Source organism: Psammomys obesus, unplaced genomic scaffold (assembly GCF_907164565.1).
Source record: "Psammomys obesus unplaced genomic scaffold, mPsaObe1.curated_primary_1811, whole genome shotgun sequence".
Classification (NCBI taxonomy): Eukaryota; Metazoa; Chordata; class Mammalia; order Rodentia; family Muridae; genus Psammomys; species Psammomys obesus.
In genome coordinates this window covers 1,510,149-1,538,116 of record NW_026596069.1, presented here as the reverse complement: position 1 = coordinate 1,538,116, position 27,968 = coordinate 1,510,149, and the positions used below count along the sequence as shown (strand labels likewise).

Sequence of the window (27,968 nt, the reverse complement as noted above, 5' to 3'; positions counted from 1 at the left end):
AACCACTATTTGCAGGTGTGTTTGGAAGGAGTGATCTTTCTGAAACACTAACAGACTTCTGACACTATATGCCAGGAATTAGGGCGGACCTACAGGATAAGGTCATAGGCCCCAGCAAGATCCACATTTCAAATGCCAGCCTAGAGCTCCAAGATATTACCACTCTGACCAGCTTGCTTCAAATCCTAGGCATTTTCATAACCTGTCTCAGGCTTGGTAATTCCTACAACAAACACATAAAACATTTTATTTGAAAGGCAAGACTTTTAGTCAGGACCAGCCAAGGTAAGAGACACACAGGCGGTGGTGGCAGAAGCCTTTATTCCCAGCACTACGGAGGTGGAGGCAAATGGATCTCTCTCAGGGCCAGCCTGGTCTAGAGAGTGAGTTCCAGGACAGATAGGGCTACACAGAGAGACCCTGTATCAAAAAACCAAGACCAGAAAAGAGAGAGAGACACATAGGATGGAGCTTCAGAAAAATTTTTGTGCCCCGTACAGATGAAGCTGCAGTGCTCCATCCTCCAGGAACATTGGCAGATAGACCAGCCTGGTCGCTCCCAGGAGTTTCTGTGTCCAGAGTTCCGTTCAAGTTTCACTATGTATGCCTGATTGATGAGTCTCATTTTCCTCATTCACTCTTCTCCAGGTCAAGCTGGCCTCAAAATCCAATTATTCAGTCAGATGGTTGACTCCTTATCCCAAATCACCTCATTAACATAAAGTATCAATTCTAGCGTACACACAGTCTACCTAGCTGCTGCATATAAATACAACAGAAGAGGTTAAGGCAGGCAAGTTTGTTTCCCACTTAATCACTTATTACTTGTCTTACATGCTATGACTGGCTTTAAGGTTTGCTATTCCTTGGAATAGCTGCCTTTTGTTTTTATTTGGTTTAGTTTTTGGTTTTTTGAGACAGGGTTTCTCTGTGTAGCCCTTGCTGTTCTGGAAATTGCTCTGTAGACCAGGCTGGCCTTGAACTCACAGAACCATCTGCCTCTGCTCCTGTGCTAGGATTAAAAGCATGGGCCACCACTGCCTGGCTGAGTTCCTGCCTTTAACAGTCAGATTTACTGTTCTCTCCAGGGATCAAGAGATTATTCAGTGTTTATTTCTTATAAAGGCTTTTTACTCAGGCGTGTAAATCCCTTTCTGTGTAGTTTTTTTGAAGCATCATGTATGCCTAGCATTGTGGCACAAGCCTTTAATTTCAGCAATTGGGAGGCAGGTCTACACAGCCTGGTCTGTGTAGTGAGTTCCAGCCCAGCTTGGGGCTACGTAATGGGACCTTATGTTGTCTATGCTTCCCTAAAACCCCACCCTACAATCTAAACATCATGTAGGCTTTCTGGGACCTCTCCAATCTTTCAGTCATAGAAAACCCACTGTCTTCAGACAATATGTGCCAGTCATTGAGTCTCATACTTGTGAGTTAAAGAGTGCTTTCAGTATAAAAGACGTTTTTTTTAAAAATAACAAATGAGTTTGTTTCATTTATTAGATATTCAAATGATAATAGCTTTAAGTTAAATGCTTCACCTTTTTAGTTTTTTAGTGTCACTACTAAAAACTTCACAAATCTTTATGTAGTTCACATTGTATCTCTGCTGGACAGTGCTAGGTAATTTCCAGGCGTTGGGGGAGTTCTTTTTATCACAGCTCTCCCTTGAGTGTCCTCCAATCAAGAGCACCTGCCCCAGGGGCAGCAAACAGGGTAGGGCAGTAGCCAAGGCCTTTATTATTTTAGAGAATGACTTACCATTATATCTCAGGATGATTTTGGCCTTCTGGGTAAGGGCCTTCTGGGCAGTGGCTATACACTGAGATTCCCAGTGATCTCACAGTCAGAGCTCAGGTTTTCCTATAGAGGATCTGCTCCTTGGTGACATGAGGTCCATTTCTGTCTGTGTGGGTGGACACTCTGCTGTATGTGGGGTTTAGATACACTGTCAGTATAAACTTAGACCTGCTCTAATTTGTTGTCAGAATTGCCTCTGTCAATTATTTTATCAACTTTTCTTTCCAAACGTGTGTCATTTTTTCTATCTCCTCTTCTACTTTTTTTTTTACATGTATCTTTTCTCCCTTCATGTAATCTGATGTTTTTAAAATGTTGTCTAAGATAAAGGATAAGATAGAACCTTTCAGCTTGCCACTGGAAATCTCCTGATTGAATGGGTCTTGTGTATAATTGGTCTTTGAGCCAGTCAAGAATCCTTTTATTTTTATCTTCCTAAGACATCTAGATAGGACGGGTCTGCACTATTCTCATCTCCCTTTCAGCAACAAGCATAAGATAATTATAGAAAAGCATAGTTTGTTCTGGTGTTTTCTCTGTGGATGGCACCCTGTATTCTTCTTAGAGCAGGTTTCACTGCTGTCCAGTTTTCATGTCATTAAAGATAAGTCTAGAAAATGAGAAAGAAATTTGCAAGGATGATAGAGAACAACTGCTCTGCAAACTGCTAGCCAGTAATTGGAACATGATTCATCAGTGTTGCCTTAGAGGCGACGATTCTGGCTCTTCTTTGTGTTAAGTATCATTGGTATGCTTCACGAATGTCCTGACCTATGTTTAAAGTTTAAGCTCTTTGCTTTGCTTTCCCATGAATACGTGGGTGCTACTGTTATATACATGCAGTCAGTGAACTGTTCCTGGAGTCAGGTGACACTATCTCATACCAAATTCCTGAGGTGTGTAGCCTGATTTCTTAGTTTTTAAAGAAATGCGCCCCAGACCTGGCTCGATGGCTCAGTAGGCATCTTAGAGTTTCTATTGCTGTGGTAAAACACCATGAGCAAATAGCAACTTGGTGGGGAAAGGGTTTACTTCAGCTCATGGTTCCACATTACAACCTGTTATTTAGGGAAATCAGGACAGGAACCTGAGGGCAGGAGCTGGTGGAGGCCATGGAAAAGTCCTGCTACCTGGCACTAGCCCAGGTGACACCTTCCATGGCGGGCTGGGACCTCTCACGTTGATCATCAATCAAGAAAATGTGATAGGTCTATCTGATAGGTCTATCTTCTCAATCAAAGATTCTCTTCCCAAAAAAGACTTAACTTTTTTCAGGTGGACATAAAACTAACCAGCACAAACCCTGCCTTGCAGGGCTGGCCATCTGTGGTCAGTCTCCAGATACCACACTGACAGGAAAAAACCAACTCCTGAAAGCTGTCCTGTGCTTTCTGAGTGGAGCAGTACCTTACTGCTTACCGAAGCAACTGTTTATGATACTGAATTTGGCATCCAGGGCACTAGCCAGGTATGCCTGCATTTGGCTGTAGCAGTGTTCTAGACACATCCTTCCTACCCCCAATCTTACTTTGTTAGAAAAAGTACAAGTCTCTGAAAGCGTGTTGATGTAGCCCAATGGCTTGGGAATGGAAGTACTACTTGAGATGGGTACAGTTGTAGAATACTAGTGTTTTAAAATACAGCTTTTGTTAGTTCATTTATAGAAACTGGGCATGTGGTATCAGAGCATAAAGAAGATAGATTAGATTGAATATATTAGATTCAAACATTGTTTTCCTTTGGTTGATGTATACAGAATTGACGCGGAGGAGGGCTGTTTGCTAAGGCAGATACAGCATGATGTGCTGGCCTGGACCTCAGCTGCCTCACTTCTGTCGTGGCTGCTGCAGCACACACAGCGCACCACTTTTAACAAATGGTTATTAGTTGTCTGTGTAACCAGTCCCTGCCAGGGAGCGGAGCCGCTTTCTGACGTACTGCTGTTCTGTTTGTCTGGTGCTGGCTCCCACTCAGCTTCCCAAACCCAAATTCTAAGGCCCATCTTCTATCTTCCCCAAGCTCCGAATCTGACCAGTAAACACCCATCATTTTCTTTGTGTTTAACTATCACTGCGTTGGATTTGTGCAGCTGCTCCTAATGGCTGTCTGTCTTGCACTTTGATTCCTGCCTAGCTTCTTTCCTGAGAAGGAAGCCAGTATGATTTTCTTAAATCAGATCATGTCATTCCTTTGCTTTGGAACTTTTCTCACCTATCTTTACCATGGCTTCTAGAGGCAGAGGTGATATAGTTTGAAACTGTAGTTAACCATGAAGTGTCCTTCCTGCATTCCCAGCTGCCTTTAGTCTTGTGTCTTCTTGCTGACTGGCCCATCATACTTCTCTCTTCTTCTCCAGGCCTAAATGTGCTCTCTGCCCAATGTCACCTCCACAGAAAGGCCTCCCTAGATCTTCTTAGCTCTCAATACCACCTCTATTAATTATATTTGTCTTTTATGTTCTTTACAGCACTCATTACTATCTGAAATTAGTAGGTTTGCTTGATTTTCGTATTTATCTAGCCCTGTCCACTGCAGTTGAATGTTCTTTTCGGATGTGGGCTTAGAATGACACTTAGTGCACACTAGGCTCCCAGCAGCTGTCAGGCTAGTGAACGTCCTCACTCTCAGTGTTAATAAGTGTTATGCAGATGCTCATCTGAAGATTCAGCCAGCGTGCAGCCTCTTGATTCCACTGTGTGTAGATGTTTGACAAACACAGAGCTTTGCATTATGTATTGTTCTAAAGTAATCTTTATATAGAAGATAGCATGCACATCTGCATGTGTGTTTGTGTGTGTTGGTGCTCGCACAGTTTACAGCCATTCCAGGATGCCTGGCCTATCAGTATACCCTGAGTCTGGTTCTTAGGGATCAGCAAGCGCTAATCCATCTCTTCAGCCTCAACCATATCTTTTGGGATGTGAAGTTGGGAAAAATATGGAGAGTTAAAAAAAAGAGAGAGAGTTTAAATGACAGAATGGAACAGCATTTCATTTATTCTATTTGGCTTGAATTAAGCTTTCAAAAACCTAAGCAAATTTTTTATAGACTGGAAGAGAAAGAAAAATTGTACAAAGTTTATGTCAGCAAACCTTTGTGGACTTCCTAAACCAGGCCTGGTGGCTCACACCTTTAATCATAGCACAGATACATAGACAGGTGGATCTCTGAGTTCAAGGCTACCCTGGTCTACATAGTGAGTTTTAGGACAGCCAGGGCTACATAGTGAGACTGTGTAAAACAAAACAAAACAAAACAAGCAAAAAACTAGACGTGTAGTACGAAATAACAGAAGTCCTTACCCTGTGAATATTATCTTCTGCTAGAGAGTGGGAGGGTAACATTTTATGGGGTGTGTATATTTTATATTATGTAATGTGAGTGGACTAGAGGACTATTTTTAAAATTTTATCAATTTTATCAGTGTTTGAGACGAATACAAAACTATTGTTTCAGTACTCTTTTAATACATGACCAACATAAATTTGGAACAGAGCAGACATACTAACTTGTTTTTTAGTAATGGGGTGTGTGTGTGTGTGTGTCAGAGAGAGAGAGAAAAAGATGCCTTCCTATAAATATTTGTTCTTTATAACACAAAGGATATATAAAACAGGGTACAAACTTCTTTAGTGTGGGAATCCCCTGTGAAGTTATTCAAATGTCCTGATGTTATGGCTCCTTTCACTCAAAAGCGGGAACATCGTGTGGCGCCTTCATTGGGCACCGTACGTTGTGAACATACAAGATCAGTTTCAGGTCTGAGCAACAGAATTGAACTTCTTCTGTTCCTCTGTGTGCACACAGTGTTGCTGATTGTGCTCCTGAGTGCCTGGTGGATCATTTTTCAGGTGCTTTTGTGGTTTTACTTAAAACAGTAGTGGAGAGTTTTGCTGGCGTCTTTCCACTGTTATTTCCGAGGCTCTGCCTTGGCTCTAGGACTGACTCTTCATTGTAGTGGTCATTAGTGGAACTTGTTGACTCCGTGCAGGAGAGACAGCCATTTTCTTTCTTTAAATAAATCGTGCATAGATGTTCCATATCCCCAGCGCCATTGGTAGAAGGGTGGAGGAGCAGAAGGCTAGGTTGAACTGGCTGACTTGTGTTCTCTCACCTGCTTGTGGATAGTGAGGAATGCTTTCAGGCAAAAGTACCTTGTGTGCTTGACTTTTCTCCCATACCAAGTTAATGATGTCTTTGATTGAAAGTATGTGAAGGTAGAAATTTATTTGCTGTCAGAAATATTTTTTGCTGTTAGAAACCTTTTTGTCACTAATGCAACATCTATGTGTCCTTTTTGATGACTTCCTTCTAGCCCTCCTTTGTTCCTCCTTTGACTGTGTGCTCATAAGAGCCAAGGAGGAACCAGTATTTTTTACTTATCAAAGTCTCCTCAGATTTATAATTTATGAGAGTAAAACAAGGAAGATGCCATTCATGAACTCCTGCCTAAAAACCATGTATCATTTAGTATCCTTTTTTCCTTCACAGTCAGGTCGTGCATTAAAATCTCCTTATGATGGTGACTTTTCTGCAGTCAGGTTGCATTTCATTTGCTCGTTGTGAATTAAGGCTTACAGAGTGGATGAAACTTTAACTGTAGGGTACACCCTCTCCCAGTTTTCTCATGGAACTTCAGAGGGCATGGCTTTGCGAGTTTGAAATATGTGTTTTGACTGCAAATTGAATGATCTGCATTGTATATTTGAACTCAGTTGTCATGCTAGGGTTTGGATTACTACTGTGTGTGTGTGTGTGTGTGTGTATGTGTGTGTGTTAAACAGCCATGTAGGCTGAGTAATGATATTTTTCCCCTGGGAAATAAGCTTATCTTAAGAATAGTTTGAGAAAGAGTCCTTTTGTGAGATTTGTATATAAGTCATTGAGTAGTTGCTCTTCAACACTTTAACCATACGTATAGGAAAATAATTATTCTTTAATGGCAAGATCATTTACTTCCGCCTATGATGTGAGCAGCTATCCAGTATGTGCCTTTATGTGAAAGAGTTGGGAGCATTCATTAGCATTACTAATAGGTGGATTCATTTGTGCCATTAGTTTTTTTCTTTCTTAACCCTGTTCATCCATCCCTCATTCTCTGTTCTTAATTCTCTTTTAACTGAGTTCTATGTTTTCCTCTTTAGTTTCAAAGCCACATACATGCAGTTTTATTAGTAGAACTTATCTCAGGTTTTCTGTGGGGGTAAATGCTCCCATATTTCTTGTTTGTTTTTATTTAGACTTCAGATTCTCTTGAAATCCCCCTGATAAATACCTCTACTGTACTGGGGATTGAACCCAGACATACAGTTAGGAGATAAATGGCCTACCCCACACTTTGTTTTTACTTTTTTTACTTTTTAAAGGTTTGAAAAACAGGGCCTTAATAACTCACCCAAGCAAGTTTTGAACTCCCCTTCCTACCTAGGTAGGGTTAGAACTTGTGCCTTTAGGCCCAGGGATTTGAGACAGGCATGGAACTCAGGATCTTCCCTCCTTGGCTTCCCCTGCTGCTGGGCTTACAGGGTGTGTAAAGCTAAATACTTCACACTGAGTTTATTATTTAATGTGAATGTGTGTCTTTGTGTCTCTTGTGCATTCCTGGTGCCCCTGAAGGCCATAAGAGGGTATCACATCCTCTGGAACTGGAGTTAGAGACCATTGTGAGCTACCGTGTAGATGCTGGACTCAAACTGAGTCCTCTGGAAGAACAGCTTACTGGGCTGAGCCATTCCCCCACAGACTTAATTTTTTTAAAGTTGTATTGACTGCTGTTCCAAATTTAAAGGTGCAGATTTTCCTGAGTAAGAGGTGTGAAGGATTTCCCTCCCCATATTCCCTTTCAGGGTAGCCAGGGGTAGTCTAGACAAACGTTGCATTTGCACGTTTGTCATTGTGAGAAGTGAGTTGTCCTGTTGCTGGAGGGTGTATTGAAGCTTATTCATCCAGAAAAGACTGTCAGTGACAGGCAGCACTTCCTCCTCCCAGGCCGGCTAAAACAAGCAGTGCCCTCCTCTATAGTGTTACTGCTCTAGCAGTACATCAGAAACGTTTCAGAGTAATGGTTTAAAACAGAGAATTAGTCTTCTGTAGCCTTTGTCTTAAGATTGTATCAGGAAACAAACGGCTTAAAGAATTCGGCCATTTTAGCCGTACCCTTCACCACTTTATATCTGACCTGTAGTAAATAATATATATTTCTTTACTTCTTCATTTTGAAAATATTTTTAAGTTTTAAAAGATAGTATAAAATTGTTAGTAATGAGATGGTCACTGATGGTCCTTGGTGGATTGTTGTAGATGGTGATTAATATTTACCATTGATATATCTTCTGGTAACACTTGCTGTTAATCCTAAACAGCTGTATAACCAAATCACCACACAGAGACTGGGTTTATTTAGTTAACCTAGAACATAATGCTGGGCAATAGTTACTCCCTCCTAAACTTCCAACCCCTCATAGTTTCCTAACATTTACATTTCCCACATTATACTTGCTTTTTTTGAAATCTTAGGTCCAGTCTATCTCTCCACGTTGTTCCCAGATCTCTCCCCAGCTCCCTTCTCCAAGCTCTCCTCACCCTTTCTCCTCCCACTCATTTCCTGCCCTCTAGCTCCTCCCCTCTTTCCTATCCTCTGGCTCCTCCCAGCTCAACATTGTGTCTAGTTGCTTTATTTTGGCCTGCTTACACAGAGTTGAGACAGGATGCTTAGAATAAGTATCACAATGCAATGTACATAATGAAACCAGAGAGTGATGGGGGGGGGGGTGGCTGGGGATCAGCATTTGAATGAACAAGGGTAAGGTATATACATTTCAAAAGAACGTTATACCAACAGTGGATCCTGTCTGAGAGCCCTTAAAGAGGGCAGTGAGCAGACTTTTTTGCATGTCTATCTTATCTCACCAGGGAGCATTATGGTGAGCATCAAGTTTTTTATTTGTTTGGTTTGAGATAGGGTCTTTGGGTGTGGCCAGTCTTAAAGAGCAGCATTTTCAGTACAGCCAGAGCATTAGCTAGCTATTAGCTTATTAGCATAAGCTAAACTGTGACACAATCTGTAAAAATCATTTCTGGTTATATCAGCTGTGCCATGGAGACAGTTGGGAGGGAAGGTAAAGATTTCCATTAAAAGTAAACACTGCCAGAAAAGAAAGTCCGTCCACTTAGTTGAAGGATGCTTTTGCTCACATCTGTGAAAGTGTCACCATTTTTTCTTTTCTTTTTCTTATAAGGGTGGTATTGTTAGTCTGTTTCATTTTGTTTTAGAGTCTCACTATGTAGCCCTGTCTATCCTGGACTCTCTTTGTAGACCAGGCTGGCCCTGAACTCAGAGTTCCCCCTGCCCCTGCCTCCCCAGTGCTGGGATTAAAGTCTGCGCCACTGTGCTGGGTTCGTTTGGTTACATTTATCATGTTTTTAAAATCTTCTTAATTGACTTGAGTTCAAATAAACTTACCTTTAATTGCATATGACAAGATGACCAGCAGTTTGGAGTTTTAATTTCCTCCCTTCAAGAACAGCTGCAAATTTTATTATTTGTGGATACTGACAGTTGGCTTTTCTTACATATCATTTACAGTAGACAGCCTCATTGTTCAAGCAGATTAGAGCTCCTTCAAAGCCTATGAGCCACCTCTTCCAATACCAACCTACCATGTAGCACCGAAGTCCTTGCAATTAAGTGTCTCCTAATGAATTGATAATCAGTCTGGGAAGGGAAGAGCCTTGTTGCTTTGTTACCTCTCTGTTCAGGGAGGGCCAGGGTAAGAGGTAGTCATTAGCCTGCCTTCTAGTCAAAAGAGAAAAATGCTTACAGGCACTTTTATGTTCTTCCTCCTGCAGGTTGCCAACTTGGCCTGTTCAATCTCCAATAATGAAGAAGGTGTAAAACTTGTCCGAATGTCTGCAAGCCAGTTAGAAGCACTCTGTCCTCAGGTAAAGTGTAGCTAGCAAGCTCACAGTGTCTCTAGCGTGAATTTTTAGTAGGGTGGGTGTGAATTTATTTTGTTAAGCTTACTTGCACTCGCTCTCTCTTTCTTTTTCTCTTTCTCCCTCTCTCCCTCTCTCGCTCTCTCACCCTCTCTCCCTTTCTCTCTCTTTCTCTTTAAGAAAAATAAGGATTTTAACTAGAAATCCTGATATAGATAAACCACATAGTTTAGAAAAACTGAAATATCATATCCATGCCGCTTTGCTTTTCATTTAAAATGCATAGGAGGGGTCATCCAGATAGCTCAGTTCTGCCAAGTGTGATGACCTTGGCCTACACGATGGTTAGGGGAGCACAGACTTCCACAAGTCCCTCTGTTGTCCACACATGTGTCACTGTGTGTTGTGTGTGGTGCACAGGTGCCTGGCGAGCCTATGCATAGTGTTACACTCTTGTCACAAAGCTAGTGCTTTGTCGAAGTGTCTTCCACAGATACTAGGAACCTGGTTGAACCAACCACTCAAGTAAAGGCTAAGAACCTCTGTTTAATAGTAGCACTTGGAGAGATGGGTTATTGGGCTGAGTTAAGTGTATGAGACGTTAGAAAGACTCTAAAGTACATAAAACAAGTAATGCTTATTTTTTCTTTTTGCAGTTAGTTTATTTGTCTGTGGTTACACAAGTTGCATGTACTCGTGGTGTGAGTGTAGAGGACAGCTTGTGAGAATTCTATCTCTTCTACCACTGTGGGGCTCAGGGACTGCGCGCAGGTCATTAGGCTTGTCAGCAAGCACCATTTCCTGCTGAGTCCTCTCACTATGCCCTGTTAATGCTTTTCTGGGTATTCAGTGTATCTGCCTCATGGGAGGGAGTGTTCCCTGTCACCAGAGATTTCTACGCACCTTAAGTGGTATCTTTATTTTTCTAGGTACAGAAAGCTCGCAGCAGTCTAGGACTTACGTTCACATCTCTCTGTGTGTCCTGCCAAACTGGCGGTAGTCATAGACAAAGGGGGACAAGCAGAGGACCTAGAGTAATGAACCAGAGGTCTCAGGGATGAGATTTCTGTGTAGAGTCTGCAACATTAAATGCACATGACAGCATCCCTTTGGCTCTTCCATGTGAAAGAGCGCTTCCAAGCCTTCTGTGATGGACCAGTTACAACCCCCACCATCTGATAAACATTTCCCCAGCTTTATACAGTCATAAATTTTTCCAGTGACTGATTGCTATAAGATAATAAACACAGCAGATTTAATCTACTTCCAGGATGACTAAATTGTATGAAATAAATTTAGAGTAGATATCTAAAGATTAGACTTTCTTCCTCTTGTTTGCCATTTTATCCTTCCAACACTTTAATATCTTTGGTTCTCCGTTTCATTTTAAAATGCTTGAAAAGCGACAATGCTTCCACATATCTGCAGAGACAGATGGTAACATACGCTGATCACACCTACCAAGAGTATTTATATAAATGATCTTAAAGCCTAGGGAAAAAGAATCAGAGGGAGAGTCTAGTCAGTCCTCACGGCAGCGTGTGAGTGCATGGCCTATGGGACTCAGCCTGTGTCATAGCCTGTGCCCCCCACAAAGCCTCATTCACTTTTTCTTAAGATGGACCTTAGGACTGGCTTTAGGCACAGTACCCGAGCTGCACTTGACATGAGGGCTAGGCCCTGAGTAAAAGGCCTTTTCTGGGGTGATTATTCTTTCTGCACACAAAGCTGGGCATCTTCAGTATTGGCAGATACAAATTGGACCGTGTGGACAAATTATCTTTCTTCTCTTAAGTTAATTCCAGTTATCTAGGTAAATTGGAAGAGACCCGGCTGACGTTTCCCTGACGGGTAAGGGTAGGAAGATTGTTTTTATCATACACTGTGTCTTTCACGTATGAAAATGAACTTGGAGACATAGAAAACAATGGAGAGAGAGGGTTAGAGTGCATTATAAAGGGGTTGGGTGGTGCATGGACTGTACTCGGAAGTCCTGAGTTTGTCTCACAGCACCCTCGGTAAGTTAGAAAAGAAAAGTGCCCAGTGTCAGTCGGCCACCCATGCTCAGAAACGAGGGACCGGAGAAAGCCCCTTAGCACGGGCTGCCCGTGAAAAGTGAGAGGTGGGAGCCTGCACTTAGTGGCCGGGACTAAGTGCTTTCCCCTGAGATGAGAAACAACACGAAGATGTGTACCCTTGACACTTGGTGTTTTGGGAATGGGGGAGTAACTTCATAATTACCTCAAGATGGGGATAGAGAAAGAAGAGGAAACTGGGGAGTGCTTGCTAATGCATTTGGAGCCGCTTTTTGGAGGAAAAAAGATAACTGATATCATTGTGACTGTGTTAAGTGCCACTGAGTTTTATACTTCAGTGGAGGAATTGTGTGAACTATAAATTGTATCTCGGTAGAGCACTTGAGCGTGTATGCATGCTGTGTTGAGGCAGGACTTTAGAGCCCCACACAGGTGCGTTCTCTGCCAGGGAGCTGTGGTGCCCTACATGCTTACTGAGGGAGCGGACTGCATACTTTTCTGTGGAATTTTTATATGTCAAACAGACCTCTGTTAAAATGACAAAGGAAAAAGTCTTTGGAATTGGAATACAATACCTTTAAGATGAATGAATGAATTCCAGTGAATTTGGCATTTGGTCCTGGGCATTAATTATTCTTTTATTGGATGTAATTGTTACTTTTGTAATAGTGATAACTGAGATGAACCTAAAAACCCCACAGTAAGAAAATAACATAAGATACCTGTAAGCTAGAATAGTGAATAATGTTTTTTTTTAATATACTTAATGATGTTGATAAATATTTAAAAGAAGGAACCAGCAAACTTAATTATATGTAGCATTTGTAAGCTTTGGTGATGTATTTGGATGGTTAAAAATTTGAAAACCAGGATTTCATGATAAAAATTACAGGATTGCCTTCACAGATTTGAGAAATTAGAGGGAGACTTCATTTATTTTATATTGTTTCCAAATAAAATTTAGTGCTTGGTGTTACAGTCTAAGGCCTGCTGTTCAGTGCTTCCCCTCTGTACCAGTTCTGGTGGAGCACACGGAGTCAGGTTTCCTGGTGGCAGGGAGCCAGCCTTTGCTCCTGTGCTGACCAGATCACCCCATATGATTGATTTGCAAGGGTTTGGGATAGAGTGAGTGATGTGCATTAATGTCTTCTGCAGGTTATCAATGCTGCATTGGCTTTAGCAGCAAAGCCACAGAGTAAACTGGCCCAAGAGAACATGGATCTCTTTAAAGAGCAATGGGAAAAACAAGTTCGTGTTCTCACAGATGCGGTTGATGACATTACTTCCATTGATGACTTCTTGGCTGTCTCAGGTAATGAACTGTTTCCCTAGAGTGGCATGTATAATTACTGTCCAAGTCATAATCACAGACAAAACACCTTATCTCGGGCAAGTAAATTCTATCAATGACATGCTGGTTTCTAGTTTTTCAAAGTTCTGCACTGTGGCCTGAGCAGCAGGAGTTGGAGCTGGAGCTCTTTCCCTCACAGTGAGGCTGGTGTCCATCCTGAAACCATTAGTTACCTGGCTAGCAGAACTGCTGACTGTGGGTGTAGACTGGGACCCTGGCTGGGGCCTGTGCAGCAGGTAACAGTCTACCCTTCTTCACTGTTCAGTTTATATCTGAGTCCTGGTGTCACTGGTCACTTGTAACAGGCCTGTGAAACTCGGGAGGATCGTCTCCGCTAGGTTATTGTAGAGAATCCTTTTTCCCTTCTTGGAAAGCTTCTGTCTCTTGAAAGTGATCGTAGTTTAACTGACTACTTCCCCCAAGATCATGTCTGCATGATGCACAGATAGAAAACAGAGAGGAAATATTTAAGTGCCATTTAATTATGAACTTGCAAAAAATAAATCTGGGTAATTCACCTCACAAAAACAGTTGATTTTATTATATAAACATAAACTGGTAATGACATAGCAAATTGCATTCATATAGAACATGTCTGTCAAATGCAATTCAGTGTTTATCTCACAGAAATAAATTCAGTCCTATCTCCTTAGAATTGAGTAACACTAAATGCATTCTCCATTTAATATGGCCTCTGTTGCCCCTGGCTGTGTCTTCTTGGAAATGCCAGGCTTCCTGAGGCTGGTGGCTATGGGCAGATTTAGTGACTGGGTTCTTGTAGAGCTGAAACTACCTGTCACCCCAGGGAACCACAGGCTGGAATGTGGAAGATGTGAGTGGCAATGGGGCTTGAAAGAGAAGCGGGACTTAAGTACATGCACAGCACAGTCCTCCAGCAGTGACCTATATAAGGAGGCTCTGTGCTCTGCATACCAATGGCTCCCTGTCTTTGCATCAACTCCTTGAGATGGGAGCTTTGACTTGAGAAAGTTGGGTGCAGGCCTTCTGGTAAGACAGGGTAAACCGTGGTGCCGCAGAGCTGCCAGATTGCAGATGCTGCTACTTTAAAACAAAAAATTCGTTTTCGAGCTCACTGTTGCAGGTGCCAAAAAGGCAGCAATGGCCTTTTTGGGAAATCTTGGCCTTCTGTTGTTTTTCCCAATGAGGTATGGAATTATTCTTTTTCATAGGTTTAGGGAAAAACATTCCACCTTCATAGCACATTTTTAAGCAAACAACAAATTTGGAAATCTAAATGCAAAGCCCCCTCTGGATAAATACTACATTCTTACAGTTTTTTGTTTTTTTGTTTTTTTTGTTTTTTTCTAATTAGATTTGGGGTAGGGGGCTTAGACTCAAGGGATTTTCATTCTTTCTTACAGTAAAGTAAAATATAATAAACTAAAATGCCCCTCATATAACACTCTTCACATCAGACAACAAAAGGGATTCAGTAGCAGCATTTAGATTTAGTGAGATTTAGACAGGACTTTTTAATTTTATTTAATATAAAACAAAAGACCAGTAAAGAGAAATTAAATTCTTTAACAGATATACTTTTATCTGATGAATGGGTTCAACTTTTATGTAAATATATGAGTTTAAGAGAGGGCTGACTTAGTATAAAACAATTAAGCCAGTTTCTATTTAGTGAATTCAAGCACAGAATTGTTCTCTTGAAGAAGTAGTGGTGTTTCAGAGCATCTGGATTTTGTATGTCTGCCTCTGGTGTGTTTTTCTATTGTTCTGTCATAATCTTGCTGAGGAATGCAAGAGGTTATTTAGAGAACTGGTGAAGGGCCAGGTAGGTGCCTCGGTAAAGTCCTAGGAGAATAAGCAGTTAGTCTAGCGCTCAGGTGCACTGTGACTTCCCTTCCTCCAGATTCCACCAGTGAACAATAGTGCAGGGATGGCTTGGGTCCTGTGAGTCCCTTCCCCATCCTTGACTGACTCTTGGCAGGCCAGCTGCAGGCAACTGCTCCTGTTGAGTTCCTGTTGTAATGGCTGCCATAACCAGAAGATGGGCCTTTTCTCTGTTTTCTGGCTCGTGCATTCGTTGAGTGCCTTTTCCCGTGGCGTTCCCCAACCTTAGAGGGGTTGTATGAATGTCCTGTTCAGGGCCGAGCACTCAGCCATCCCTTATTCTCTGCATCTTGAGCAGCCAAATGTCCTGTGTTCACTACTGTTTGTTGGAAAGAAAAGGTCTCTGAGGCTGAGTAGCATTCACCTGTGAGTATAAACAAGTGCTGAGAAGGCATTGTGACACCAGTTTAACTAAACAGTAGTGAGGTCACCTCTAGGGCCCAGACCTCCCCAGCTCTGGGGCTTTGACTGGCTGTACATCGCTATTTCTTCTTTTTATTCTAGAATCCCAGCCATGAAATGGCGCACGCACAGTTAGGACAGGTCTTCCCGCCTTGGCTAACCTAGTTTAAGCAGTTACTCACAGGCATGTCCACAGTCTCATTTGCCTGGTGAGTCTGCGTCCCTTCAAGTTGACAGTATTTTCCATTATTAAAATGTCTATTCCCTGCCTTGTCTGGTTTCCATACAAAAGGATTTTTGCGCTTTATTTTATAGTAAAATAAGCAAAACTATAGATGAAAATTTCTCTTTGGAGGAAGGAAGCAGTATTAAGATAGCTGCTCAGTCACTAGAGAGAATCCTAGTGTATATCTCAGGGGTGCAGTCTGTTACAGTGGCTGGAGGTGGAGGCAGCTAGCCACTTTGTATCTGCAGTAGTGGGGGGGCAAAGAGTAAGTAATTGCACTCAGCCTCCCCCCCCCCCCATCCCCACCCCAACAGGGTTTCTCTGTGTAGCCCTGACTGTCCTGGAACTCACTTGTCCAGGCTGGCCTCAAATTAGAGATCTGCCTGCTTTCTGAATGCTGGGATTAAAGGTGTGCGCCACCACCACCTGGCTCCTTTCTCAGTTCAGGATCCCAACCCAGGGGATGGTACCCCCAACAATGGGTAAAATTTGCCACCTCAGTTACCCTAACCAAGGCAATCGCTCACCTCCCACGTCATTCTCCATCTCTTCAGATTTTCTGAGATTAACAGTTATCTCCAACTTCTTTAAATGGACTTCCTTTGTTGCCAAAGAGAAGCATGCACGCCTTCTCTGGTTGTGGCCACAGATGGTGAACAAGTCAGTATAAATTTAATAAAATTGGGGTTTATTTTTGAAAATACAGTTATCTAGATGATGGCTTTTGTAGAGTACATCACTGAACCTGAAGTATTAACTGCTTCCAAAGTGTCAACCACCCTAAAACAGGGATGTGACTTAAATAATATTACACTGGTTGGTAGGTTGGTTGGTAGGTTGGTTGGTTGGTTGGTTTTTTTAGCAGACTATTTCCTTCCCTTTTGACTTTCTTACCTATGCAAAACAAGATACATCTTCCACATTGATCTTGTTGGGTTCAGGAAAAGCAGTTTCAACACTGAGGCCTTGAATGATGGGCAGGCTTAGTATACATTTGTTTAGTTAGTATTAGCATGTAGGGAGTTTGGCTTTAAAAGATGCTTATAGTGACATTCAAGTCCATTCCTCACCCTCTTCATCCTCCTCCTTCACTTCCTTCCTTTTCCTCTTCCCTTCATCCCCTTCCTTCTCCTCCCCCTCCTCAATATCCTCCTCCTTTCTTTGTTTTTGTTTTTCAAGACAGGGTTTCTCTGTGTAGCCCTGACTGTCCTGGAGTTCTCTATGTAGACAAGTCTGGCCTTGAACTAACAGAGAACCTCTCCTGCCTCTGCCTCCTGAGTGCTAGGATTAAAGGTGTGTGTCACTACCACCTGGCCCCAGTGTGCTTCTTAAAACAGATTGCATTTGCGACATTTGTTATAGCTCTTCTCCAAGAGCTAGAACTCTCTACTGCTATGCCACACGCTGTTGTAGGTAGGATAGCATGTCTTTAACTGCATAACTTCTGAGAGCAGTCACGTATTCTAGGAAAGGAGAAGGTCATTTTGCCACCCCTGCAGCCCCTTCATGTGTGCTGTGTATCTGCCTCTCACCCCCTTCTGGGTCTGCTCCTACTGTCATGGTGCCTAAGTGCAACTTGTGGCTTGGTCATCTAAGCACAGTTCCCTTGGCCCTTTGCCTTGTTTCTCCCTTGCTATTACTGGTGAGATTGGAAATACTTGCTCTTAGGATTTTGAACAGTGTCGGGCTTTGAAAGGAAATGGCTTGGGGTTTTCACATCCAGCTGTGTGCCTAGTAGGAACTTCTTGTCACTTTAGCTGGATTCACAGGTTTCCTCCTCTAAAGACCACAGATATTACAAGCTCAACTTTTTTTTATCTCAGATGTATTCCCTCAGTGCCCTGATTAAACCCAGTTTTCAGCACCTCCTCTGACTGATCGCAGGGTCTTGCTGGCTCCTAAATATTATTGGCGTCTCCCGGAAGGAGAACTGTTCTTCTGAATTTAGATTGTTTCTGACATTTCTTCAGTGACATTCAGCAAAGAAGGGGTTATTGGAGGCAGTGTGTTTATTTTTATTACATTGCTTATTTGGGGTACGGGGTGCTCATGGGTTGTTTAGGACAGAGGACAGCTTGCAGGAGTTGGTTCAGACTCTAGACTCCAGCCCCCCTCTCCTGAGTATACAAATACGTGCCATGCGTGCTAGCTAAGAGCGCTACTGCTCTTTGAGCGTTTGAGCATCCACATGGTACCTCAGAACCATCTCTAATTCAGTCCAGGGGATCCCATGCCCTCTTCTGGCCTCTGAGGATGCCAGACATGCATGTAGGCAGAACTCCGATACACATAAAAAATTTATCCTGCACATAAAACTTGGCACATGTGGGTTGGCAACAAGGTCTTCCTCAGTAAACTAAGCATGACATGGTACCAAGTCACCCTCTAGTAGAAGATCTGATCTTTCATTCAGCTTTCTGTTTGTCCTCAGAGAACCACATTTTGGAAGATGTGAACAAGTGTGTTATCGCTCTCCAAGAAAAAGATGTGGATGGGCTGGATCGCACTGCTGGTGCAATTCGAGGCCGGGCCGCTCGGGTCATTCATGTGGTCACCTCAGAGATGGACAACTACGAGCCTGGAGTTTACACAGAAAAGGTTCTGGAAGCCACCAAGCTGCTCTCCAACACAGGTCTGAGGACTGCCTTCCTTCCTAGCATTCTGCCTGGTCCTACCATGGCTTGGCTCCTACAGTCCGTCCTCATTCCAAATCCTGTGGATCGCTCACAGAACCATTGACACACATTGACTGGCTCAGCGCACAGTTTCCTTTTGTGTGTGTGAGATGAGCTTGAGTTGTCTCTTGTTTATGAACTCATGTGAAATTGGGGTGGTCCATCCTCCTCCAGTGTTAGGGATTGAGCCCAGGACTTTCTTAGATGATAGGCAAGCACTAAACCATGCCAAGCTGTGTGTAGGGCTCAAAGTAGTATCATTTCAAGTTCTGTGTCACCCAGCTATAATTCTCAGAACTGGTGAGAAGGTGCCTGAGTCCTCGTAGAGTACCACCTTAGCTCTCCTGTGAACTTGGTGGTATATTGTGCTGGTGAGCGAATCCTGGGCTCACGAGCACAAATAGGCTTGTCATGAGCGCGACCCTCTGCCTGTCCAGGGATGCAGGAAAGGGTTAGAGGAGTGCTGTCTGCGATCTGTGATCTGCCCTCTCTTGTCTCTGTAGTCATGCCACGTTTCACTGAGCAAGTGGAAGCAGCTGTGGAAGCCCTGAGCTCGGACCCAGCCCAGCCTATGGATGAGAATGAATTTATCGATGCGTCCCGTCTGGTGTATGATGGCATCCGGGACATCCGGAAAGCAGTGCTGATGATAAGGGTGAATACCACATTCCAGCTTTTTTATCATTTGCTAACTTAAGCAATGCGTCATTCTGAAATTCAGTAGATAACAGTGGCAGTATATTAAAACCACGAATCTAAGAGGTGTTAGAATGAGATAGAACTCAAGCATAGATCAAAAAAAGAAATCTAACATGAGTTGGACTTGATGAATTAATTTAGGGAATTTAGTTGAGTAAACATAGAATAGTTGGAGTTACGGGGGAAAGTATAGAAAATAGTGTCTTAAATTTCAGTTGATCCCCAGGACCCATAGGTTGAAGAGGACCAGCTCTGCAAGTTGGCCTCACTGTTATCTACACGCATAGATAACAGTGCAACTATAGTATATTTTTTTAAGTTAAAGCAGAAGAATCTTATCTCCTATAAGGGCTGGTCTGAGTTATCCATGGCAGCCAGTGGCTGTCATACCCTATAAATGGGTCCCAAAACTACGTATACTCCACCTCTGCCTGTGTAGCTGGATGCCATGTTAGAGCCACTGGGGTCGGACGCTGTGCAGTGCCTCCCTAAGAGGTGACCCAGGCTCAGCACCATCTGAAGCAGCAGTCTGGGTCCTGGGGACCTATCTGACAGCTTAGTGCCTTCTCCAAAAAGCTCCTTTGTCCTTCTGCTATGTGTTATTATCTCTAAAAACTGGCTTTAGTGGGGGCCTGCAGTGATAGCTCAGTGGCTAAAAGCACTAGCTGCTTTTTGAGAGTTTGAGCACCCACAGGTACCTCAGAACCATCTGTAACTCAGTCCCAAGGGATCCCATCCCTCCTCTGGCCTCTGAGGATGCCAGGCATGCATGTAGGCAGAATGCCCGTACCCATAAAATAAATGTTTAAAAATATTAATCATTTTATTGGATGAAATATAGGCATTGTTTTCAGCACAAATGGCTGCTGCTTGCTATATTTTGTTCTGCGCCGATATGAAGAATGACAGGCCTTTACCTCCCTTAGGACCTCCAGGTGTGTAGAGTATTAGACTCGAGGGGAAGAACCCTTTAATGCAGAAGGGAGGTTTGTCAGGGGACCAGCGAAGGGAAGCGTTGATGCTGCCTGTGGGCTAGTTGAGTGTGTGCCTACCGTCCTGCTCACTGACCATCGCTGCCTTTGATTCAGCAGTCATCTTGGCTAGAAATGAGTGTCAGTGATAAAGCCAAGTGTTGATTAACCTGAGCCAGGGTTCCATCCTCAGCGCACATGTGCACATAGGCAAACACGCATGTGCACACAGGCTTCGATGGTGGACTTTCTTCTGTTTGGTTCTCAGCATTCCTTTAGGCTAGCAGGGTCGTTGATTGGCCCCACCTCTCGCTTTTTATTTTTATGTGTGCATGTATGGAGACCAGAGGACTTTGTGGAAGTTAAGGCCTTGTCTCTCCTTCTACCATGTGGGTCCCAGGGATTGAACTCAGGCTGTCAGGCTTGGCAGCAAGTGCCTTTATCCACTTGGGCATCTTACCAACCCCAGGTCTTGGTTTTGGGCACATTTCCTTTTCTTAGGCTTCATTTCAAAATGCAGTCTTAGTATATCCCTCACTTTCCTGCTGAGCAAAAATCAGATCAACACAGCCGTACTGATGGCAGTTCCTGAGGCAGGGCCCCTGTGAGGGCCCTTGGTATCCTGTTGCTTAAGTCACTGCCTCTCAGCTCTGGTCCTAGAATCTATAACTGTTTTACTTTTCTCCTTAACTTTCCCACCCCTGAACCTCTAACCCGGTGTCTGGTCTTAACCAGTTCTGTTGGCAGTGCCAGGCAGCTGGACTGTCTATCCCCTGCTGCTGTGCCCCGTGACCATTGCTTTCCTTTGGAAGAGGTCCCTGTCAGCGCTCCTGGCTGAGGTTGCCCAGCACTAGATACAGCAACCTTTAAACTCAGTCCATTTCCTCAGGGTCCTTTTTCCCTGTGTGATTATGGTCCTTATTTTAGGTGGAGAAAAATACACCTCTGAGCCCCTCTCTGATTCAGTCTCTCTGGCAGGGAAGCCCTGGCTTTTTTTTTTTCTTTGCCTGCACTCTTTTGTAAAAATACTTTCTTTAGAGACTGATTTTGCTAAGATCCATACTTGTGTAGCCAACTTACTGCTGTTTTGTTTTGTTTTTTAGTTTAGTTTTGTTTTTATTACTTACTGTGACCAAGAGTGAGCCCCAGCCTCTGAAAACAGGTCACTCAGTAGTTAACCGCCTCTGCTCACGCCCAGCGGTGGCCTCCCTTGGATTGCTTGGTTGCACACCTCCTGTCTGATCAAACTTGAAGACTGGTTGGCTTTATCTTCTCTCCAGGGAATGTGAGCATGCTCCCACCCTGGTCCAAGGCATCACTTAGCTGATCCTCCTAGGCCCTGGATCCAAAGTCTCCTCAGCCCAGGGCCTCCAAGCCAGCCCTGACGCTGCAGTCATTGGACACAGGCTCCTGCTCCTAACTTTCTCAAGTTGTCCACATCACGTGTCCTGTCATCTGCTGCTGTTCTCCCCTTGGCTCAGTCAGCTGAGCCGGCCAGCCAGCCTGTAAGCCGAGTTGCTGCTCTTTTACCTCAGTTTACCACCAGGTCTCTCCCACTGCACTGCCTCAGCAGGCCTTTCTGTTTCTAGTCACCATGATGGCGCTAGTTGTTTGCTGCGCCGATCGCTTTGTAGTAAGTCGTATAGTTACTTATTTTTGCCCTCTGCTCCAGTTCAGTGGTAGAATAGGTGAGTGAATGAACAAAAGAAAAGAGCTCCTTGTCTTGCTCCCTTTCTTGCCAAGAGCAGTTCTCAGGACCTAGCTAAGCTGTGGGCAGGAAAGAAGCAATGTCAAGGGCTGCTTTGAAAAGCTCCTTAGCCTTAACACGCCAGCAGCACTGCAGCAGCCTGCGGCCAGAGCCACACACTGACAGCATCTTTGTGACTTTGTGGCACCTTGTCATTCCTGCCCACTACTGTTCTCTTCTCTGGGGGTAGACCCAGCCTTTGCCTGTCATTTCCTCGGTGCCATGTCCTCAGTGCTACGCACACGTTCTGTCATTTGATCTCACAACAAGGCTCTGGGCACAGCTTGGCTTAGGGCCTAGTGGAGATGAGGCCTCGCTGTCCTCCTGTCACAGGCCAGCCATCTGGGCCAAAAGCCAACCCCAGCTGTTCTGCCTGCCGGCCCTTCCTTAGAGCTATTTCAAGTCAGTAGCTAATCAGGAAAGGTTGGTAGTTTGTACAAAATACAAATTTTACCTAATAACTAAAGCAGAGGACTAGACCCTTTGGCCTTTAGTGTGCACTGAACTCTCATCTACTATATTCTCTTGTCCTTTGATAAAAATAAGACTTTAGGAATAATATATTGCTTGTTTTATTCCTCAAAATAGCCTTTGGCACCCCAAAAGAAAGCCTGGCATTAATTCGTGTTATTTTCTTGTTGTAAAGTGGAGCTTGTTATGAGATTGCTTTATGTTGTATAAAACATCCCTACTTTAAAGACTTTTGACCAGGGATGGTTTTTACTGTCATATGCTGATGCTGATCCTTTGGGAAACAGTATTAAAAGTGAAATCTTCATGTTACAATGTTACAAGCTTCTATTTCAGCTGTCAGCCTGAGCCCTGAACCCTGTGAAGGGAGTTTTCTTTAAAAAGTGAGTGTGAGCCAGTGGTGGTGCAAGTCTTTAATCCAGCACTCAGGAAGCAGAAGCAGGCAGATTTCTATGAGTTCAAGGCCACCCTGGTTTACAAAGCAAGTCCAGGACAGCCAGCACTACACAGAGAAACCCTGTCTTAAAACAACACAAGAAAGTGAGCGTGGGTACCACAAAGACTACTCTCTGGTGAGCGGAGTCTTGCCTTCCGAGCCTTCATGCTTTTGGCCAAGAGGTTCCACTCAGGGAGGCCGGAGGTGTGGCACTGCATCTGATCCATAGTCTTTTGTCTTTCAGACCCCTGAGGAACTGGATGACTCTGACTTTGAGACAGAAGATTTTGATGTCAGAAGTAGGACAAGTGTCCAGACAGAAGACGACCAACTGATAGCTGGCCAGAGTGCCCGGGTAAGGAGGCAGTCTGTACTGGGCCACCAGCTTATGGTACACCCTGAGTTCAGAAAGACTGAGGATCTAATCAGTATAGCATCCGCTAAAAGGAATTCTGAAATGCTTCTGCTCATTGCATTGATAACCATGGGAATGTGCTCTTAAATTCATGGGCCTTTAAAAAAAAAGTACCCAAAAAAACCCCACTGGTACATTCAAGAAAAGCAGTCATCACCATTGCATTGGATCATTAACTCTTCAGTCAATAGCATCCATGCTTTTGGAAGGATGCCAAGATATATTTCTATGGAGTCTATTTTCTCACTCCATGGAAGTCTGTCAGCACGTCCCTGCTCCTGGTGGTGAGCACTTGGAGAGCTGAGAGGGTGGAGCTCAGGCCTGTGGGCGTCAGTTGGCAGCTGGTCTCCAAAGCGGTGCTTGTCAGGTAGCCAAGGTGTGTGTTCCTCAGCAGACTCCGCCCGCCTTCTCAGGCTGCCTCTGCCTGATCTTCCACACTTGGAAATGTCTATTTAGGGAGGGCTCCAACAACCACTCATCCTCCCTTTCTGTCCTTCCCAGTTCCCAGGGACAGCAGCAAGCTTGAACCTTGAAGGAGTCAGTCAGTCAGCTCTGCACAGGTGTGATGGGGAAGCCTCTGAGTTAGCCCCCCATGCTGCTCCCTCCACATTCAGACATGGCTTTGAAAGTGGGTTGGGAATTTAGGTTGCAGTTACCTCCCGAAAAAATGAGGAAATAGCCCGTCAGGCAAAAATGAAAGTATTAAAGCATTATCCTACCTATGTTGTAGATTGCTGTTAAGAGTCTTCCTGGCTAATGCATTGTGAGAACTTCCTAAGAGTGGTTTGCCTTGTGATTGTAGGCGATCATGGCTCAGCTTCCTCAGGAGCAAAAAGCAAAGATTGCAGAACAGGTGGCCAGTTTCCAGGAAGAAAAGAGCAAGCTGGATGCTGAGGTGTCCAAATGGGATGACAGTGGCAATGACATCATTGTGCTGGCCAAGCAGATGTGCATGATTATGATGGAGATGACCGACTTCACCCGGTAAGCAGAAGCCCACTGCTGCAGGCCCAGCCAAGAGGCTGCTCTCTTCCCCGGGGCCCTGATGCTTTGTAGAGATCTTTTCTCCACTCCGAGAACCAGGAGAGCCTCACAGACAGGGACCCTGTTCTCTTCTCAGAGGCAAAGGACCACTCAAAAACACATCAGATGTGATCAGCGCTGCCAAGAAGATTGCTGAGGCAGGGTCCAGGATGGATAAGCTTGGCCGAACCATTGCGGATCACGTAAGTGCCACTCTGCTTGGCCCACTGCTGAGGCAACTGTTAATGAGCATTTCCATGGGCCATAGCTCATCTTAGAAAATTGCTCTAACTTACTTGATTAATCCCAGCATGCATTCCTAAGGATTTCTCAAATCCTGTTTCTTTGACGAGCCTCAGGAGTTGGGTGTGTCTGTCCTAAAATTTTCTATCACTAAATCTTTAGAAACCAACCTCTTCTGTTGTTTCTGTTCTCCCTCCTCAGAACTTCTGTTCTGGGCAGAAGCACACTCTGCTGGCCTCAGCACTGGAACTGGCGTGTCAGAGCCTCATACAGAGGTTTCTGTGGGCCTTGAGCTCTGGCTGCTGTTGGAAGCCTCATGGGTGTGGTGGGGGACAGGCTTCTCTGTCTCAGCGCTGCTGCTGCACACCTCCAGGAAACCGCACAGCACACTCCTGTGGTGCGCCCTGACTTCAAGCACAGCAGTGTGGGCTTTTCAGGATATCCAGGCTGCAGGATGAGCGACGGCTGGCCCTCCTCACTCAAGCCAACATTTGATAGTCATTCTTGAGCACCCACTAAAGCCTTGTGGCCAGTTCACCACCTCTTCTCTCCTCTCTTGAGATTAGCTCCGTCGATCTCACCTGCATGGGCCACTGCGGCCTATTTCCTTTTCTTTCTTCCAGTTTGTACACAGCCAGCAACACTGTCATGATAAAACACAAATCAGACTTAAGTCTGTCCTGCTTCTGTGACATCGTAAAAAAATCGAAAGCCTTCAGCTTGGAGTGTAGGCCCATTTCCTAGCACACTGCCTCTCACTTCCATCTCACCAGAAGGAAATATCTGTTCTAAACACTGGAGAGTGACCGTGCTTCCCTCTCAGGAGGCCTACCCACCTGGGCTTCAGTGCCGGCTGGGCCGGGGCTGCACGCTTATGCTGCTGATCATTCCTAACGTGTGCGTCTGTGAGCAGGTCTATCCCGTGCACCCTTGCCGAGCAGACAGTGCCTCAGGCAGAAGATTGTTTCTTTGGATGGTTAATGTACATAGCTTAGAGTGTTGGCTTTGCTGTATGACCAGGCCCTTGCTTGCTGGCCTGTGAGCTTCTCTGGGGTGGAAACCTAGGCGTCAAGGCAGTAGCTGCTGGCGGGCACTGAGTTACTGAGTGGAAGTGTCTGTTGGTTGCATACCCCACACAGTGCTCAGAGGGCACTTGCCTGGAGTGTAACAGCCTAGAGAATAGGACACTTCACCCCTCTCTCGCCCTTTGCTCCTTCAGCAAGGGAAGAAGCATGCTACTGCCCACAGGGAGCCTTTGAGAAACAGCCCTGGGAGCGGGGGGTTGTCTCTGGGCTGGGAGTACTCAGTGCTCAGCCTCTTGTCCCTTCAGTGCCCAGACTCAGCCTGTAAGCAAGACCTGCTGGCCTACCTTCAGCGCATCGCTCTCTACTGCCACCAGCTCAACATCTGTAGCAAGGTCAAGGCGGAAGTGCAGAACCTGGGTGGAGAGCTTGTCGTCTCTGGGGTGAGTGTTAGCAATGAGAAGTGGTGGCCAGTGGGGATTCGCTGACCTTTGTCTGCAGCGGAAATACACACTGCCCACCTGCTCCAGACATGCAAAGTACAGAGAGCAGAAACTACAAGGCCCTCCTTGGTTCCTGGAGCCCACAGGCCACACACCAGCACCATCTCTGTTGACCCACATGCTCTTTTTAGTATGGCATAGTTGGTGATACTCAGAACCATCACCAGGACTAGTCTATTTCTCTCTAGCTGTTCTTTAAGGAAAGGTGTTTTCAACCCTCCCCTCCCCCAGGGAGTAATTAAGCTCGCTCAGAAATTACCAAGTAGAACTGTGCAGGCTGCTTTCTCAGTTTCTATGCACAAAGAGCCAAGTCGGAGCAACACAGCAGGTCACATTTCTGGGGTCCTTCTCACTGTGGGCAGGAGGTCTGTAGAGGGTTGCATTCTCTAATGGGGGACAAGACCCCACACCTGAAGTCACCTGACCTCCTGTCTTCTCTGTTGCTGCTCATGGGGCCAGGGCCACACAGCGTGGCGGTCACTCAGCACCTAGAGGGGCAGGGACGGTGAGGTGACTTTATGTGTGTACTGTCACCTTTCTTTCCAAAGGCAAGTGTTACAGGCCACATGGATAAGAGCTGCCATTGAGAAAGCAGGAACGGGCCTACACAGTGCTAGGGGACCCTCAGACCTGTCAAGGTGATGGAGGCCTGCATGGAGGGGTCTACAGCCTCTTCACCACTCCATCTGTTCCTCGTAGGTGGACAGCGCCATGTCCCTGATCCAGGCAGCCAAGAACCTGATGAATGCTGTAGTGCAGACGGTGAAGGCGTCCTATGTGGCTTCCACCAAATACCAGAAGTCACAGGGTATGGCGTCCCTCAACCTTCCTGCTGTGTCATGGAAGATGAAGGCGCCTGAGAAGAAGCCCTTGGTGAAGAGAGAGAAGCAGGATGAGACGCAGACCAAGATTAAGCGAGCCTCTCAGAAGAAGCACGTGAACCCTGTGCAGGCTCTCAGCGAGTTCAAAGCCATGGACAGCATCTGAGTCTGCACAGCCCACGGGGCCTGAAAAGCAGTCCTGTGCCTCACTCAAATGTATTTGCTAAGTAGAGAACACTGTTAGAATCCGCAGGGAGGTAGCAGATTTCAAACTCAGCCAGGTGGTGAATTTTGCAAGGACATGTTTGTGTTAAAGCTGGTTAGGGAAAAAAAAAAAAAGCTTTTAGAATTCAGAAATATATTTCTAGCTATATTTTTATAAGCTTCAATGGAAATAAAAGTTCTGTAACCAAAGAGCACCACATTAACGTCTCAGTCACATTTCTGAGTAGGCAGAGGTGTCTGCTTTCTAGGTGAGGGCCTGAGGGGAGAGGTCGTCTTCTGCCTTACCATTGGGCGGGATAGAATTAAATGACGAGGGGTGACCCCGGGGAAGCCCCCGGGCACCCTCTGAAACAGTCTGGAGGAGGGTACCAGAGACCTCTTCTGAGGAGGAAACCATAGGAAACAAAACATAATGGATTACGCAGAGAATTGATTGCTTGCTTTATGAAACAAAATGGGAATTACGATGCATGGCTACAGTTACTAATGTACTCTGCTGCAGGCCATTAATAGAGTTGCTTTTTTCAGGCTAGAATGTTGTGAAGCTGTAATCAGAGCGTGCCCCACCCCCACCCGTTATTCCAGCTTCAAATGCAGATTCACCGTCGTGCTCACTTCTGATAATCGCAGTGTTTCCTGCTTCAGGCTGGCAAAGAGGCCTGGCAGCACAGTGTTTGCTTAGCAGTGACTTCGGCTCTACCTTATTTGTGATTTCTGTAGCAGTTGCCGTAGCTGCAAGGGAAAGATTTTACTGTCTTATTTAAATTGTATGAATCTGACTGTTTTTTACACTAATTTTCCCAATAAAGTCCACTATGAAACCAAGTCTAAGAAACAGAAGTCACTCCTTTTTCTTCGAGAAGAATGTCATGCTTGCGCTCACCACGCCTCTGCACGCACGCGCACACACCAGTGCCCTTCTTCCCGGGGTGGTTGCCCAGTGAGGGAGCGAGGGAGGGGCCTCTCGGGCTCTTGCCACCTAACAGGGTCAGGTCCCGTCAGTGCCCCACCCTGTATCCCTGTCCTTAGGACTTTTGTAACCATTCTTCAAAGCGCTGTCTCTTCAGCATTCACCTATGACGTGGAAACGGCTGTCCCCATTCC

The 27,968-nt window shown here is 44.8% G+C and overlaps 1 protein-coding gene across 2 annotated transcripts in view; it reads left to right on the top strand.

Moving 5' to 3' along the window:
* Positions 1-27,689, top strand: part of Ctnna1 (catenin alpha 1) — a 124,889-nt gene extending 97,200 nt beyond the window's left edge. For both annotated transcript variants that reach the window (XM_055625295.1, XM_055625296.1), the window contains 9 exons: positions 9,649-9,741; positions 12,927-13,083; positions 18,045-18,245; positions 18,792-18,943; positions 22,857-22,967; positions 23,830-24,011; positions 24,148-24,253; positions 25,624-25,758; positions 26,518-27,689. In XM_055625295.1, coding sequence (XP_055481270.1) covers positions 9,649-9,741; positions 12,927-13,083; positions 18,045-18,245; positions 18,792-18,943; positions 22,857-22,967; positions 23,830-24,011; positions 24,148-24,253; positions 25,624-25,758; positions 26,518-26,805 — 1,425 coding nt within the window. In that variant the 3' untranslated portion in view covers positions 26,806-27,689. The remainder of the gene's footprint in view (positions 1-9,648; positions 9,742-12,926; positions 13,084-18,044; positions 18,246-18,791; positions 18,944-22,856; positions 22,968-23,829; positions 24,012-24,147; positions 24,254-25,623; positions 25,759-26,517) is intronic.
* The last annotated feature ends 279 nt before the right edge of the window (positions 27,690-27,968 follow it).